Source organism: Bufo bufo, chromosome 5 (genome assembly GCF_905171765.1).
Source record: "Bufo bufo chromosome 5, aBufBuf1.1, whole genome shotgun sequence".
Taxonomy (NCBI): Eukaryota; Metazoa; Chordata; class Amphibia; order Anura; family Bufonidae; genus Bufo; species Bufo bufo.
This window is the reverse complement of record NC_053393.1, coordinates 18,497,995-18,514,943: the sequence shown is the minus strand read 5'-3', so window position 1 is coordinate 18,514,943 and position 16,949 is coordinate 18,497,995. Positions and strand designations below refer to the sequence as shown.

At 44.7% G+C, this 16,949-nt stretch overlaps 1 protein-coding gene across 3 annotated transcripts in view; it reads left to right on the top strand.

The window, feature by feature from the left end:
* Positions 1-15,497, top strand: part of PCDHAC2 (protocadherin alpha subfamily C, 2) — an 83,231-nt gene extending 67,734 nt beyond the window's left edge. Inside the window, exons 4-5 of one of the 3 annotated variants that reach the window (XM_040434350.1) lie at positions 12,811-12,831; positions 15,193-15,497. In XM_040434350.1, the coding sequence (XP_040290284.1) occupies positions 12,811-12,831; positions 15,193-15,497 (326 nt within the window). Of the gene's footprint in view, positions 1-12,810; positions 12,832-15,180 lie in introns of all 3 variants that reach the window. The other 2 variants (XM_040434348.1, XM_040434349.1) reach the window with 2 other exon arrangements.
* The last annotated feature ends 1,452 nt before the right edge of the window (positions 15,498-16,949 follow it).

The window sequence follows — 16,949 nt, the reverse complement described above, 5'->3', positions numbered from 1 at the left end:
TTACAGAAGACCCGTACAGCGATGGGAAGCAAAATTGCACCACAATATGCAAATCTGTTCTTGGCCAATCTTGAAAGTGACTTCCTGTACTGTTGCCCCATCAAGCCATTGGCTTGTTCCTCATTTAATACAGTTATCATATTTTGCAGTAGTTGTTGAGCCAGAAAATTGGAATGTTTTTGGTTGTTTTGTCAGTGGAGTAATGCTAGTTTCACACCTGCGAAGTAAATTCCGGCAGGCTGTCCCATCAGAGAACAGCCTGCCAGAATTTTCGGGATCTGGCCATACTGGATACAAACAGAATTCCCGCTGGCCCCTATTAAGTATAATGGGGTCCAGAAGAGATCCGGCTGCATTCCGGCAAAATGAGGAGAAACGGGCGGACACTCTGCGGTTTGTGTCTGGCCGATTTCCGGCATTGTCTGCCCGATTAGGCGGGAGGACCTATGTAATGCAGATGTGAAACTAGCCTAAGCTTTTGTGACAAATTTATAGTGTTTGCAACTATTTTTATGGCTGGCAGTTTGTATTTAGTAAGGGGCGGTCAGAACATATTTAGGAGGAGCTACTTTTTGGCCAGACTTATCATTGTGACTTTTTGTATCCTCCATTTCCCTGGCGGGAACCAAACTGATTGCATCTTTATAAAAATATGATTAGACTTTAGACAATCACTAGGTAATTCATGTTAAAAAAAGTTAAAGGGGTTGTCTCATCATGGACAATTTTCTTATAGGTGCTGCTTCCACTGCTGGGACCCGCACCTATATCCAGAACGGAGCACCGCAAGTGAAGGAAGGTGCACTGCGTATACGCAGCCACCCTGCATTGATTTTCTATGGGGCCGGCGCGGCGAAAATAGCTATTTCCGTCGGCCCCATAGAAATGAATGGGAGCGGGGGCCGCGCATGCACGGTACGCTCTCATTCACTTCTATGGGGGGCCGGCTTGGTGGTGGCCAGACCACCACCTTGCGGGGCTCCGTTCTCGATATAGGTGCAGGTCCCACACCTATAAGACAATGGGGGCATATCCTAGCAACATTGTCCATGATGAGAAAACCCCTTTAACATGTGGAGTAAAACATTTTCAAAATTTATTGCAAAAAAAAAGATGCAGTAAAAAAGAAACATACAGTCAGGTCCATAAATATTGGGATATCAACGCAATTCTAACATTTTGGGCGCTATACACCACCACAATGGATTTGAAATGAAACGAACAAGATGTGCTTTAACTGCAGACTGTTAGCTTTAATTTGACGGCATTTACATCCAAATCAGGTGAACGGTGTAGGGATTACAACAGTTTGCATATGTGCCTCCCACTTGTTAAGGGACCAAAAGTAATGGGACAATTGGCTTCTCAGCTGTTCCATGGCCCGGTGTGTGTTATTCCCTCATTATCCCAATTACAATGAGCAGATAAAAGGTCCGGAGTTCATTTCCAGTCTGCTATTTGCATTTGGAATCTGTTGCTGTCAACTCTCAAGATGAGATCCAAAGAGCTGTCACTGTCAGTGAAGCAAGCCATCATTAGGCTGAAAAAACAAAACAAACCCATCAGAGAGATAGCAAAAACATTAGGCCTGGCCAAAACAACTGTTTGGAACATTCTTAAAAAGAAGGAACGCACCGGTGAGCTCAGCAACACCAAAAGACCCGGAAGACCACGGAAAACAACTGTGTTGGATGACCGAAGAATTATTTCCCTGGTGAAGAAAGCACCCTTCACAACAGTTGGCCAGATCAAGAACACTCTCCAGGAGGTAGGTGTATGTGTGTCAAAGTCAACAATCAAGAGAAGACCTCACCAGAGTGAATACAGAGGGTTCACCACAAGATGTAAACCATTGGTGAGCCTCAAAAACAGGAAGGCCAGATTAGAGTTTGCCAAACGACATCTAAAAAAGCCTTCACAGTTCTGGAACAACATCCTATGGACGGATGAGACCAAGATCAACTTGTACCAGAGTGATGGGAAGAGAAGAGTATGGAGAAGGAAAGGAACTGCTCATGATCCTAAGCATACCACCTCATCAGTGAAGCATGGTGGTGGTAGTGTCATGGCGTGGGCATGTATGGCTGCCAATGGAACTGGTTCTCTTGTATTTATTGATGATGTGGCTGCTAACAAAAGCAGCAGGATGAATTCTGAAGTGTTTCGGGCAATATTATCTGCTCATATTCAGCCAAATGCTTCAGAACTCATTGGACGGCGCTTCACAGTGCAGATGACAATGACCCAAAGCATACTGCAAAAGCAACCAAAGAGTTTTTTAAGGGAAAGAAGTGGAATGTTATGCAATGGCCAAGTCAATCACCGGACCTGAATCCGATTGAGCATGCATTTCACTTGCTGAAGACAAAACTGAAGGGAAAATGCCCCAAGAACAAGCAGGAGCTGAAGACAGTTGCAGTAGAGGCCTGGCAGAGCATCACCAGGGATGAAACCCAGCGTCTGGTGATGTCTATGCGTTCCAGACTTCAGGCTGTAATTGACTGCAAAGGATTTGCAACCAAGTATTAAAAAGTGAAAGTTTGATTTATGATTATTATTCTGTCCCATTACTTTTGGTCCCTTAACAAGTGGGAGGCACATATGCAAACTGTTGTAATTCCTACACCGTTCACCTGATTTAGATGTAAATACCCTCAAATTAAAGCTGACAGTCTGCAGGTAAAGCACATCTTGTTCGTTTCATTTCAAATCCATTGTGGTGGTGTATAGAGCCAAAAATGTTAGAATTGTGTCGATGTCCCAATATTTATGGACCCGACTGTATATTTAAAAAAAAAAAGTGCAGAAAGTCGTAGTGTGATAAATTACCCCGTACATGCTAAGACTGGGTTTGTTGTGCCAGTCTTAAGGTCCTTTTACACCTACAGATGATCCAGCAGATTATCGGGAATGAAGTGGACGCTCCCGATCACTGTCAGATCATCAGAGGACATGAGAGCAGCATTTACAAGTAACAATCACCTCCGCTGTATGGGGACAAGCAATCTATATAGAAATCGCTTGTCCTCATAGAAAATCAGTGTACCAGTGTTCGCTGCAGAACTATCTGCTGCACAGGCACAATGATTTTCTGTGCCAGCAGAACGACACAATCACCCGATGTTTGCTCATTCATCAGGTGAATGCTGGCACATTTCACACTGGCAGATTATGGGGAATGAGCGTTTATACAAACTCTCATCCCAATAATCTGCCAGATCATTGGTCTCTTTACTTTATCTCACCAGTATGTGTTTTAGGCTATGATCGCATTGGTGCATCAAAAATGTTGCTAATTTTTCCCAAAAATTTAGGAACCAAACAATGTAATAGTATTATAAAACTTTTGCGCAAATACAGTACTTTTAAATTAACATGGCGTATTTACCAAAAATAACAACACCAATTGTAATACCAGCGTGTGAACATGGGCAAATACTTCTACCTAGAGATAAAGAAGGTCTTTCATCCATGAAAGCCCCGAGAATTGTATGTCATGACTGGCACAATAAATTAATAGAAATACTGTATTAATCCCATACTAATGAGTGCTTTCATTATAAACACGCTCATTAGTATGCAGGACGTGTCGGGAGCAGTGACTGTAGCGCTGCTAGCACTGGCTGTACTCACCGCTCACTTGTCTTATTTCGAGCGCTTTGCTGTGTTCTGACTGTGTGTAGCGTCAGGATGTAGTGCAGGTTGGCGCTCACTATAACCTGACGCTGTGTGAAGCCAGGGCACAGTGCAGAGTGATGTTCAGAGAAGACCTGGGAGCGGTGAGTGCAGGAGTAGTGTGCCATCCCGAGCAAGAGAGGTAAGTTGTTTTATCTATTTTACTGTCTGATCTGAGGTCTGATGAGGATTGGGGGTCTGATCTGAGGTCTGACAAAGATTGGGGGATGTGATTGGGGGGGTCTGTTAAAGATTGGGGGTCTGATGAAGAATGGGGGGGGCTGATTTAGGGTCTGATGAAGAAGATTGGGGGGTCTGATCTGAGGTTTGATAAAGATTGGGGGCCTGAACTGAGGCCTGATGAAGACTGGAGGTCTGATTTAGGGGTTTGATGAAGAAGATTGGGGGTGTGATTTGAGGTCTGATAAAGATTGGGGGCCTCATGAAGATTGGGGGCCTGAACTGAGGCCTCATGAAGATTGGAGGTCTGATGAAGAACAATGAGGGTCTGATTTTAGGTCTGATAAAAACTGGAGGTCTGATTGTGGGTCTGATTTGGGGGTGTGATCTTAGGTCTGACGAAAAAAATATATTTTTCTTATTTTCCCCCTCTAAAAATAATTCCTTAACATGCCAACATTTTCATGCAGTAGATGAAGCTATGTGGTAAAGTAGATAATCATCTTATTACACAGTTTTCTGTGGCTGCAATTTCTCTAATGGAGAATATGCCCTATGCGGATTAGACTAAATATAATCCCGTCCTGAACTTGTGAACTCTGCAGGCAATGAGCGTTCGGAGGCAAAGCACTGGAGCTGCTTAACAATTCAGGTTTACTTCCAGATCGTTGCTTATCCACCGTGTCTACCTTTTTAGATGGACTCTTGAAATGTTTCCGGTCCCAAATGCCCTTATGAAAAGCATCTGCGCTGTCTGTGCCAAATTCAGACTAATCAGGTTGGTGTCGTGTTCTCTACCGCCTCGCGTTGTATATGATGTTGCTAAATGAGGTGGCATAAGAATAACCGGAGGACAGGCCCGGAGCACTTGTCAACATCGCATTCGTTTGGTTGATGTTTTCAGTGAATGTTAACGAGTACCTAATGTCATTTCTAAAAACACTTAATGAAAACTGCACTTGCTGAATATTTCCGTATATTTCCTATGGTTTGGGCTCGTGGCAGAAGGCTTGTAACTGAATGTGCTTTGTTCATTGAGAAAAGCAGTGACCGGAATTGCACGTATTGGTGAATGAAGAGGGGGCGGGCGGCTCCGTTCTGCACGTCGTTCTCCCCGTACAATGCTGCACAGAAAGCCCGTGTGAACACGCATTCTTCATAATGCAGCTAGAAAAGTGAAGCTTTGATCCAGCCTGGATTTTGTTTTCCTGCCATTATTTGAATGGGGAAGAGCAGAGAGGTGAGAATCTGCATGGAAAAGGACACACTAACCACACACCTCGCTGCTCTTTATGTGCAGATGCAGCCAGTGTCTACATTAAGATCCAGAAGATTTCCAAATTACAGCGAAATCTAGTTAGTGAGGAATGAGCAGGGAATGTAGGTTCATGTCAAATACGGGTGAAACTCCAAAAAATTTAATATTGTGCAAAAGTTCATTTATTTCAGTAATGCAACTTAAAAGGTGAAACTAATATATGAGATATAGACTCATTACATGCAAAGCGAGATATTTCAATCCTTTATTTGTTATAATTTGGATCATTATGGCTTACAGTTTACGAAGAACCCAAATCCGCAATCTCAGAAAATTTGAATATTGTGAAAAGGTTCAATATTCTAGGCTCAAAGTGTCACACTCTAGTCAGCTAATTAATCCGTACCCCCTGCAGAGGGTTCCTGAGCCTTAAAATGTCTCTCAGTCTGGTTCAGTAGGGATCACAATCATGGGAGAGACTGCTGACCTGACAGTTGTGCAGAAAACCATCATTGACACCCTCCATAAGGAGGGAAAGCCTCAAAAGGTAATTGCAAAAGAAGTTGGATGTTCCCAAAGTGCTGTATCAAAGCACATTAATAGAAATAGTTATGTGGAAGGGACAAGTGTGGAAGACAAAGGTACACAAGCAGCAGGGATGACCGCAGCCTGAAGAGGATTGTCAGGAAAAGGCCATTCAAAAGCGTTGGGGACTGAGGCTGGAGTTAGTGCATCAAGAGCCACCACACACAGACTGATCCTGGACATGGGCTTCAGATGTCGTATTCCTCTCGTCAAGCCTCTCCTGAACAACAAACAACGTCAGAAGCGTCTTACCTGGGCTAAAGAAAAAAAGAACTGGTCTGCTGCTCAGTGGTCCAAAGTCCTCTTTTCTGATGAGAGCAACTTTTGCATCTCATTTGGAAACCAAGGACTCAGAGTCTGGAGGAAGAATGGAGAGACACACCATGCAAGATGCTTGAAGTCCAGTTTGAAGTTTCCACAGTCTGTGTTGATTTGGGGAGCCATGTCATCTGCTGGTGTTGGTCCTCCACTGTGCTTCATTAAGTCCAGAGTCAACGCAGCAGTCTACCAGGAGATTTTGGAGCACTTCATGCTTCCTTCAGCAGACGAGCTTTATGGAGACTTCATTTTCCAGCAGTACTTGGCGCCTGCCCACACCGCCAACAGTACCAAAACCTGGTTCAATGACCATGGGATTACTATGCTTGATTGGCCAGCAAACTCGCCTGACCTGAACCCCATAGAGAATCTACGTGGCATTGCCGAGAGAAAGATGAGAGACATGAGACCGAACAGTGCAGAAGAGCTGAAGGCTGAAGCATCCTGGTCTTCCATAACACCTCAGCAGTGCCATAGGCGGATAGCATCCATGCCACGCCGCACTGAGGGGCCCGAACCAAGTACTGAGGACATATGCAAGATTATACTTTTCAGAAGTCTCACATTTTTCTATTTAACATCCTTTTTTTATTGATTTCATGTAATATTCTAATTTTCTGAGATTGTGAATTTCGATTTTTCATAAGCTGTAAGCCATAATCATCCAAATTATAACAAATAAAGGATTGAAGTATCTCGTTTGCATATAATGAGTCTATCTCATATATTAGTTTCACCTTTTAAAGAGGACCTTTCATGGGTCCAGACATTATAAAATAAGTAGCACGCATGGATCTAATAGCGCTTACTATTTTTCCTGGGCGCCGCTCCATTCGCCCGATGTGCCCCGTTAAATTCTCCCGCCTTGTATGCTAATTAATAGCATCAGAACAGGGAGGATGAGACGCCGGGGTTTCTCAATGGGGGCGTCTCCTTCTCCCTGGCTGTAGCGCTGTCCAATCACAAAGGAGAGCGTCAAAGGAGAAAGCAGGGAGCGCAAAACAAAAACGCAGGGGAAAAAAAACAAACCTCCAGGACTTAAGGGGTTAAACATAGAGCCTGCTTGCGCCTGCAGTGGGCGACGCAGCTGGCGAGTCTCTGCTGCTTCAAAAATCAGAGGCCTGCAAGTAATGTCGGCGACTGAACGCAGAATATACAGGGAGTGCAGAATTATTAGGCAAGTTGTATTTTTGAGGATTAATTTTATTATTGAACAACAACCATGTTCTCAATGAACCCAAAAAACTCATTAATATCAAAGCTGAATATTTTTGGAAGTAGTTTTTAGTTTATTTTTAGTTTTAGCTATTTTAGGGGGATATCTGTGTGTGCAGGTGACTATTACTGTGCATAATTATTAGGCAACTTAACAAAAAACAAATATATACCCATTTCAATTATTTATTTTTACCAGTGAAACCAATATAACATCTCAACATTCACAAATATACATTTCTGACATTCAAAAACAAAACAAAAACAAATCAGTGACCAATATAGCCACCTTTCTTTGCAAGGACACTCAAAAGCCTGCCATCCATGGATTCTGTCAGTGTTTTGATCTGTTCACCATCAACATTGCGTGCAGCAGCAACCACAGCCTCCCAGACACTGTTCAGAGAGGTGTACTGTTTTCCCTCCTTGTAAATCTCACATTTGATGATGGACCACAGGTTCTCAATGGGGTTCAGATCAGGTGAACAAGGAGGCCATTCATTAGATTTTCTTCTTTTATACCCTTTCTTGCCAGCCACGCTGTGGAGTACTTGGACGCGTGTGATGGAGCATTGTCCTGCATGAAAATCATGTTTTTCTTGAAGGATGCAGACTTCTTCCTGTACCACTGCTTGAAGAAGGTGTCTTCCAGAAACTGGCAGTAGGACTGGGAGTTGAGCTTGACTCCATCCTCAACCCGAAAAGGCCCCACAAGCTCATCTTTGATGATACCAGCCCAAACCAGTACTCCACCTCCACCTTGCTGGCGTCTGAGTCGGACTGGAGCTCTCTGCCCTTTACCAATCCAGCCACGGGCCCATCCATCTGGCCCATCAAGACTCACTCTCATTTCATCAGTCCATAAAACCTTAGAAAAATCAGTCTTGAGATATTTCTTGGCCCAGTCTTGACGTTTCAGCTTGTGTGTCTTGTTCAGTGGTGGTCGTCTTTCAGCCTTTCTTACCTTGGCCATGTCTCTGAGTATTGCACACCTTGTGCTTTTGGGCACTCCAGTGATGTTGCAGCTCTGAAATATGGCCAAACTGGTGGCAAGTGGCATCTTGGCAGCTGCACGCTTGACTTTTCTCAGTTCATGGGCAGTTATTTTGCGCCTTGGTTTTTCCACACGCTTCTTGCGACCCTGTTGACTATTTTGAATGAAACGCTTGATTGTTCGATGATCACGCTTCAGAAGCTTTGCAATTTTAAGAGTGCTGCATCCCTCTGCAAGATATCTCACTATTTTTGACTTTTCTGAGCCTGTCAAGTCCTTCTTTTGACCCATTTTGCCAAAGGAAAGGAAGTTGCCTAATAATTATGCACACCTAATATAGGGTGTCATTAGACCACACCCCTTCTCATTACAGAGATGCACATCACCTAATATGCTTAATTGGTAGTAGGCTTTCGAGCCTATACAGCTTGGAGTAAGACAACATGCATAAAGAGGATGATGTGGTCAAAATACTCATTTGCCTAATAATTCTGCACGTAGTGTAGAGCATGCTGCGATTTTCACGCAACGCACAAGTGATGCGTGAAAATCACCGCTCATGTGAACAGCCCCATAGAAATTAATGGGTCGGTATTCAGTGCGGGTGCAATGCGTTCAACTCACGCATCGCATCCGCGCGGAAAACTCGCCCGTGTGAAAGGGGCCTTAGATTTTGCTGACATTAGCACATCGCTAATGTCAGACAGTTTAAGGCTACTTTCACACCTGCGTTAGGTGCGGATCCGTCTGATATCTGCACAGACGGATCCGCACCTATAATGCAAACGCTTAGATCCGTTCAGAACGGATCCGTTTGCATTACCATGAACAAAAAAAATAATAATTTTTTATTTATTTTTTTCATAATAATGCAAACGGATCCGTTTTGACTTTACATTGAAAGTCAATGGGGGACGGATCCGTTTGAAAGTTGAGCCATATTGTGTCAACTTCAAACGGATCCGTCCCCATTGACTTACATTGTAAGTCTGGACGGATCCGTTTGCCTCCGCACGGCCAGGCGGACACCCGAACGCTGCAAGCTGTGTTCAGGGGTCCGCCTGCTGAGCGGAGCGGAGGACAAACGGTGCCAGACTGATGCATTCTGAGCAGATCCGCATCCACTCAGAATGCATTAGGACTGGACGGATCCGTTCGGGGCCGCTTGTGAGAGCCTTCAAACGGAGCTCACAAGCGGAGCCCCGAACGCAGGTGTGAAAGTGGCCTAAGAGGGTTAATTCTGGGGACAGAAACCCTTTAAGGATGGCGTGGGCAGGAAGAAAATGTAATTCTGTTGTAGGCACCAGACCCCTATTGTACCATCCCCTCTAAACCCTAGGACTTGGTGACCTAGTGCCAATGATGATCCCCTCTTTCTCAGTTACAGGACAGGACCGCCCTCCCCTGAGAAATGAGCCCTTTTCTCTCACAGGGACTGTATTCAGGTAGAAGTGATTTGTGCCTGAAGAAGATGAAATTTAAGAAATGTGCTCATCCTTAAAGAGTTACTATTTTAAAATGTCCCAAATGCCATAAAAATCATTTTTTATAAAATACTTTTCGCTTTCTTGATAAAGAAATTAACACCCAAAGTCCTGTTTTCTACCGCGCTTTATATTCACCAATCTCGCGCAGAGCTGATTTTTGAGTACGGACTCTGCATTGTAGGCATGGGGCCAAAGCGAACGCCGTACGGGCAGGAGCGCACTTCGCTGCTTTGACTGGAATAGCACATGGGTACAGTGTAACAATCTGCTACACCAGGATCAGTACTCATTAATAAGTCAGCAGTAAGTAAGATACATAGAAGCAAGGAGGACGGTGCTATAGGACAGTGAAGCTTGGCATCTTAGTACAGTGTGACGGGCCGAATCGACCCTTCACCTGATGTGAGCACTAATATAGAATTACAGTAAATTATTCATAAAAAGATATACAGATATCCATCCATTAGGTCACATTTATTACCAGGGAAACGGAATGACTGAGCAGTACCTCTGATTACATCTTTAGGAAGCAGTACAGGAGGTTTTGTATATGGTCACTAGAGTTGAGCGAATCAAAGTATCCAAAGTGGACTTCGATCCAAATTTCAAAGAAAATTTGATTTGCCGCGAAGCCAAAGTCCCTCGTGCTTCGTAGTAACAAATCAATTTTCCCTGAAATGGCAGTAAAAATAAAAAAAATAAAATAAAATACTTACTGTACCTCATCCATTTGAGCCCAAAGAGGCCTCTGAGGCCTTTTCTAATGAAGGTGAGATCTGCGGCAAAACAGCATCTAATCCGCAACAAAAAAACTTTTTGGTGCAGTTCAGTTGCAGAAATGCAGGGAAATTTGTGCAGATCTCCTGCATGTTGACCTACGCCCGTGTGTAGATACCCCCAGTATATAGATATTAATTGTAATTTGGATCCATGTAGTGGAAGATAACTCTGCGATACGACATCAGCTAAGGCATATGGAATTGGTCAGAAAAAGAAAAACTCTGCACACATCAGTCTGGAATTGGAGGTGCAGAGAGGAGCAGCAGAGCTCCACAGACCTGCGCCATATCACCGGTGATAACACGGCAATGCAGATAATAAAAGCATCGCCCTCCCTGCTGAGGTATCGCAAGTCCATGCCAGTCTAAGCAGGATTTCATTTTTCTATAAATTCATTAAAGATGTTGTCCCACGAAAAAAATATTCTGCAGTTTTCAAACCAGCATCTGGATCTAAACACTTTTGTATTTGCATGTAATTAATTAAGATGTATTATAGTCAGTGAGTCATTCAGTAAAATGTATCTGCCTTGCGCCACCTGCTGTTTGTTCTTTGTTCTCATTTCTCTGTCCACATCACTGAGGAGGACCTCAATTATCTCCCTTCCTGTGATAGGGAAAGAGCTGCAGCAGAAAGGACACACCCCGTGAGCTGCCAGCTTGAGATAAGTCTAGCATAGGGGTCAGAAACCTTCGGCACTGGAAGTGAATGGAGGATACTGGGAGTTGGAGTCCAGGAGGTTGCTGATCCCTAGAGCAGTGAATGTGGAGACCCCTGGATACATGTGAGGTGCAGGACTGGTTTTCATGTCCCGTGTGATGTCTGATTCTCATTTTTTAGGCCCCTTTCACACGGGCGAGTATTCCGCGCGGATGCGATGCGTGAGTTGAACGCATTGCTCCCGCACTGAATCCCGACCCATTCATTTCTATGGGGCTGTTCAGATGAGCGGTGATTTTCACGCATCACTTGTGCGTTGCGTGAAAATCGCAGCATGCTCTATTTTGTGCGTTTTTCACGTAACGCAGGCCCCATAGAAGTGAATGGTGTTGCGTGAAAATCGCAAGCATCCGCAAGCAAGTGCGGATGCGGTGCGATTTTCACGCACGGTTGCTAGGAGACGATCGGGATGGAGACCCGATCATTATTATTTTCCCTTATAACATGGTTATAAGGGAAAATAATAGCATTCTGAATACATAATGCATAGTAAAATAGTGCTGGAGGGGTTAAAAATAAATAAATTATAATTTAACTCACCTTAATCCACTTGATCGCGCAGCCCGGCATCTCCTTGTGTCTTCTTTCTTTGCTGTGCGCAGGAACAGGACCTGTGGTGACGTCACTCCGGTCATCACATGGTCCATCACATGATCTTTTACCATGGTGATGGATCATGTGATGACCGGAGTGACGTCACCACAGGTCCTGTTCCTGCGCACAGCAAAGAAAGAAGACAGAAACGATGCCGACTGCGCGATCAAGTGGATTAAGGTGAGTTAAGTTTTTTTATTTTTTTTTAACCCCTCCAGCGCTATTGTACTATGCATTATGTATTCAGAATGCTATTATTTTCCCTTATAACCATGTTATAAGGGAAAATAATACAATCTACAGAACACCGATCCCAAGCCCGAACTTCTGTGAAGAAGTTCGGGTTTGGGTACCAAACATGCGCGATTTTTCTCACGCGAGTGCAAAACGCATTACAATGTTTTGCACTCGCGCGGAAAAATCGCGCATGTTCCCGCAACGCACCCGCACCTTTTCCCGCAACGCCCGTGTGAAAGAGGCCTTACATTAATCATGGGAGAACCCCTTTAAGTCGATAACACACTAGTCAAAAAGGTCCCTCTGAAGTGGAGTTCTACTTTTTTTTTTTTTTTACTTTTTATTAGAAAGAAATTCCTTTTCCTTTTGTCATACATCTCAACCAAGGCGGAGTTCTACTTTAATATCTAACTTATATCGTCCTGTAGTCCAGTATTACCTTTTAGATATTATGTTCTTGCTATGACCTCAATACTTTCTGACAGCGATGTTATGAGATCTCCGGGAATCAGCGGCACAGACGCTCCCGACAATCCTCCGACTGACTGATAATAATCTGTAATGTTCTGTGGGAAACCAGACAGACGTTTAATTTCCTGAAAAGGCAGATAAAGCTGAGCCCGTGAAGGAAATCTGGTTAGCTGCGTGTCCGGATTAGGATTCGCGGTGTCCTCTCCTCAGTGCCTGAAATTATAACGCTCTCCATGGCCTGATTTTATAATAAACCATTACATAATGATATTAATTACAGAGCTTTGTGGTTGTAGTGCTGGAACCATATGGCGGTGGTGCTACGTGGACTGGTGGATTGACCGTGCGTCTGATGAAATATTACAGAAATCTCTATACATATCGTATATTTCATAAAGGTATTATTCCATCAGGGCGACCCATCTGCATACGCCCCATTAGGGCATCGGGATGTCCTCGAGTAGAACCCACTGTGATGTAGAAGAGAGTGTCCGCCACTCCGACTGAGTATGACCATAGAAAGTATGGACGCCGATCGGTGCTATGTGCCATCACATTCCCGCAGCAGTCATTGCAGTGGAAATCATTCTACACATAGACCTTCCAGAAGCCAGACAAAGTCATTGAAGGGGTTGTCTCATTTTAGACATATCACTAGCCTACGCCACCGGTGTCAGATAGGGACCCCCGAAGTGAGCGGTGATTGGCCGCGCATGCGCAGCCACTCCCTATCCATTTCTATGGGGCTGCTTTTAATCGCAGCTATTTCCTGCAGTTCCACAGACGTGAAGTGAGCGGTGGTCGCGCTTGCGCAGAGCGGCCTCCATGAATTTCTGCAGGGGCTTCCGAAAATAGCTGAGCGCGGCTATATTTGGAACTCCCATAGAAATGCACGGCGAGAACGAGGCGCACACGCGGTGCGCTCTCCTTCACATTCTCAGAGGCGGAGCCCACACCGATCCGACATTTCCTAGTGTTTTGCCGTCAAAGCCTGAGATGACACAACCGCTTCTGTGAAAAGCTCGTCTATGAATGTGGAGGGTGAGGAACCTATATGGATGGATGGCGCATTCTGCCGACTCTGCAGCTCTAGAGGTGGAAATCTATTCTACGTTTGGAAGATTTGTTTTTACTATTATGTTCCAAATAGAACTTGAAACGCAAAGTACTAACTCTGTCTGTGCGTGTTCCGCATTTTCTGGAACGGAACGTCCTGCCCTCTATAGAACAGTCCTATCCTTGTCTGTAAGGCTTCTTGCACACAAACATTTTTTTTTTTCTGTTTACGTTCCGTTTTTTTGCATTCCGTATACGGAACCATTCATTTCAATGGATCCACAAAAAAAAACGGAATTCCATTTCCGTTCCGTTCAAAGATAGAACATGTCCTATTATTGTCCGCATAACGGACAAGAAAAGTACTGTTCTATCAGGGGCCAGCTGTTCCGTAAAAAAAACGGAATGCACACGGACGTCATCCGTATTTTTTGCGGATCCGTATACTGAAAAAGCCATACGGTCGTGTGCAAGAGGCCTAAAATCGGACAAGTATAGGACATGTTCTGTTTTTCTGCAGGGCCCGCAGAACAGACATACGGATGCCAAGAGCACACGGTTTGCTGTCCGCATCTTTTGTGGCCCCATTGAAGTGAACAAGGTGGATCGGATGTGAACAAAAAACATGGTCGTGTGCATGAGGCGTTAGGCTGTGGTCACAAGTGACTGAATAGCTGAAGAAAATCTGCGGCATTTCTGTTTGTAATCTGCAGCAGGAAAAAAAAACGTACCAAATGGTTTGTTTTTGGTGCTGATTTTGAGCAGAAAAGCTGCAGATTAGACACAGATTTAATTCTGCGGTAAATCTGCGGTATAAAGTGACATACTGCAGATTTTAAATCCGCACCACAGGTCAGCGTCTGCTACAGATTATTTTCGTCTCATTCACTTTGCTGGTCCTGTACAACGCGGCAAAATTGCTGCACGCAAATCCTCAGCTAATCAGCCGCAGGCAACCACGTGCACACGAGCGCAGGAGAACGCACATATGATCCACAGGAATTTCCATGCGGATTTATGTGCGTTTCTGCAGCATATATATCAGCACCAAAATCTGCAATTTCTAATCACGTTTTTTGGTGCGGATTAGAAGTGGTTTCGGTGCTTTAGATTTCGAAATCCGCAATGCAGGTCAATTTCTGCACGGAAACAACCCGCAAAGCGTACATGGGATTTGTGTGATCTGTAATAAGCTGCGGTTTTCCTGTAAGGGAATCCGCGTGGACAAAAACACACATATTTCGCAACGTGTACAGGTGGCCTTCAAGTGTAGGTTCCGTTCAGTATTTCTGTAGGGCCTCCTGTGCGCCCCGTGGCCGTGCTGCGGGCCGCAATGCTCGAACACCGACCGTAGGGCATCCACAGCGGATTGCGGACCCATTCACTTTAATGTGATCCGCAAAAAGATAAGACATTTTCTATCTTTTTGCGGAATGGAAGTACGGGACGAAACCCCGCGGAAGGACTCCGTAGTGCTTCCGTGGGTTTCCGTTTCGCGCTTCCATTGAAGTGAATGGGTCCGCCTCCGTGATGCGGAATGCCCACGTTCGTATGCAAATAAGCCTAAATGTAGATATTCCTATTGACCTACTTTTTCTCAACTTTTGCAGAAGCAGAAGCAGACGTGTCTACCCCGGGAGGAGCTGGTGCAAATTCCAACATTTGGTCCTTCAAATACGCGCCTGCCAATCCCAAACAACCGGTACCGCAAATACCGCCGGATTGTCCGGAGAATTTTGTCATCCCGGGATCCCCAGCCATCATTTCGATCCGCCAGGATCAACCCACAGACCAAGGTCAAAAAAATAACTTCATAACCTTTGGTAAAAAAGAAGAAACCAAGAAGAACAAGAAGAAGAACAAGAAGAAGGGAAACAAGAATACCCAAGAGAAAGGAGATAACGCGACTGACGGCAACGATCAGTGAAACGGAGACCGAAGCCAATTATTACCCCGTTTTTGTAAGAAGCAATGTAGCGACAAAGTAATATTCTTCCTCTCCTTAACGCGCCTTCCTATGTACAAAATACTGCAACATCCGAGCCTGAGATCTCTCCATATACGTCCATATTATTTAAAGCTTTATTATGTTGAATGTTTCACCGTACAACACTCCAAAGATCACGGTGACAGTGCATCCAGTATAATCTAGTGAGTGACTGTTATGTCTGCAAATAGCTTCTGTGCATTATATCGAGGAAGGAGTACGGAGAACCGCCACATGCAAACGGTAAAAGGGAAAGTTTCATCATTACAAAGAGATGTCAACGTTAGCGTCTCGATGACCGCGATCATTTACATGAAAGACATTTAAACACGTGAACGCATTAAATGGAAACAAATTCCTCAGGGACCAAGATAATAAGGCTACGACCATTTATGTTTGCGCGCCCATATGTCATCTGCATACAGGAATTCACTCAAATTGCAAAAATGAGACAAATTATTGTATAAAAAAAACCTAAAAAATTTATAAAAACATAAAAACAATATGCAAATGTTCAAAGATAACGATACCTTACTAGTCAGCTCTTCCCTGGGCGGCTAGCACCACGTGATGTGTCTCCACTTCAGCAAATGGCGTTTATCACGTAGAGAAAGTCAATACAAGGCGCTTACTAATGTATTGTGATTCTCCATATTGCCTCCTTCGCAGGCTGGATTCATTTTTCCATCACATTATACACCGCTCGTTTCCAGGGTTTTACGACCACCCTGCAGTCCGTCGGCGGTGGTCGTGCTTGCACGGTAGAAGGAAAACGCACCGGCCGCCGGCCTCTCTGGTGGGTGGGACCGTACGAGAGCGTACGAAGGCACGCGTGCACAGAAGTATCTGCTCTGCCGCATTGGTCGCAACCCCTGGAAATAAGCAGTGTATAATGTGATGGAAAAAAATGAATCCAGCCAGCATCCAGGAGGCAATATGGATAATCACAATACATTAGTAAGTGCCTCGTATTAAAGGGGTTATCCCATCTTAGACAATGGGGGCGTATCGCTAGGATATGCCCCCATTGTCTGATAGGTGCGGGTCCCACATCTGGGACCCACATCTACAAGGAGAACGGAGCCGGGGAGAGTTGTGGCTGGAGGATCCCGGGTTTTCCGGGGTCCGTCCACCACCAGGCGCAGCTCCCCGCCTCTCCCATTGAAGTGAATGGGAGTGCACCGCGCATGCGCGGCCACCGCTCCCATTCATTTCTATGGGGCCGACGGAAATATTTTCGGCGGCTCCATAAAAATGAATGGAGGGCGGCTGCGCATGCGCGGTGCGCCCTCCTCAAGTTTCTCCGCTCTGTTCTCCTTGTAGGTGCAGCGATATGCCCCCATTGTCTAAGATGGGATAACCCCTTTAACTTTCTCTACGTTGAAGACAACC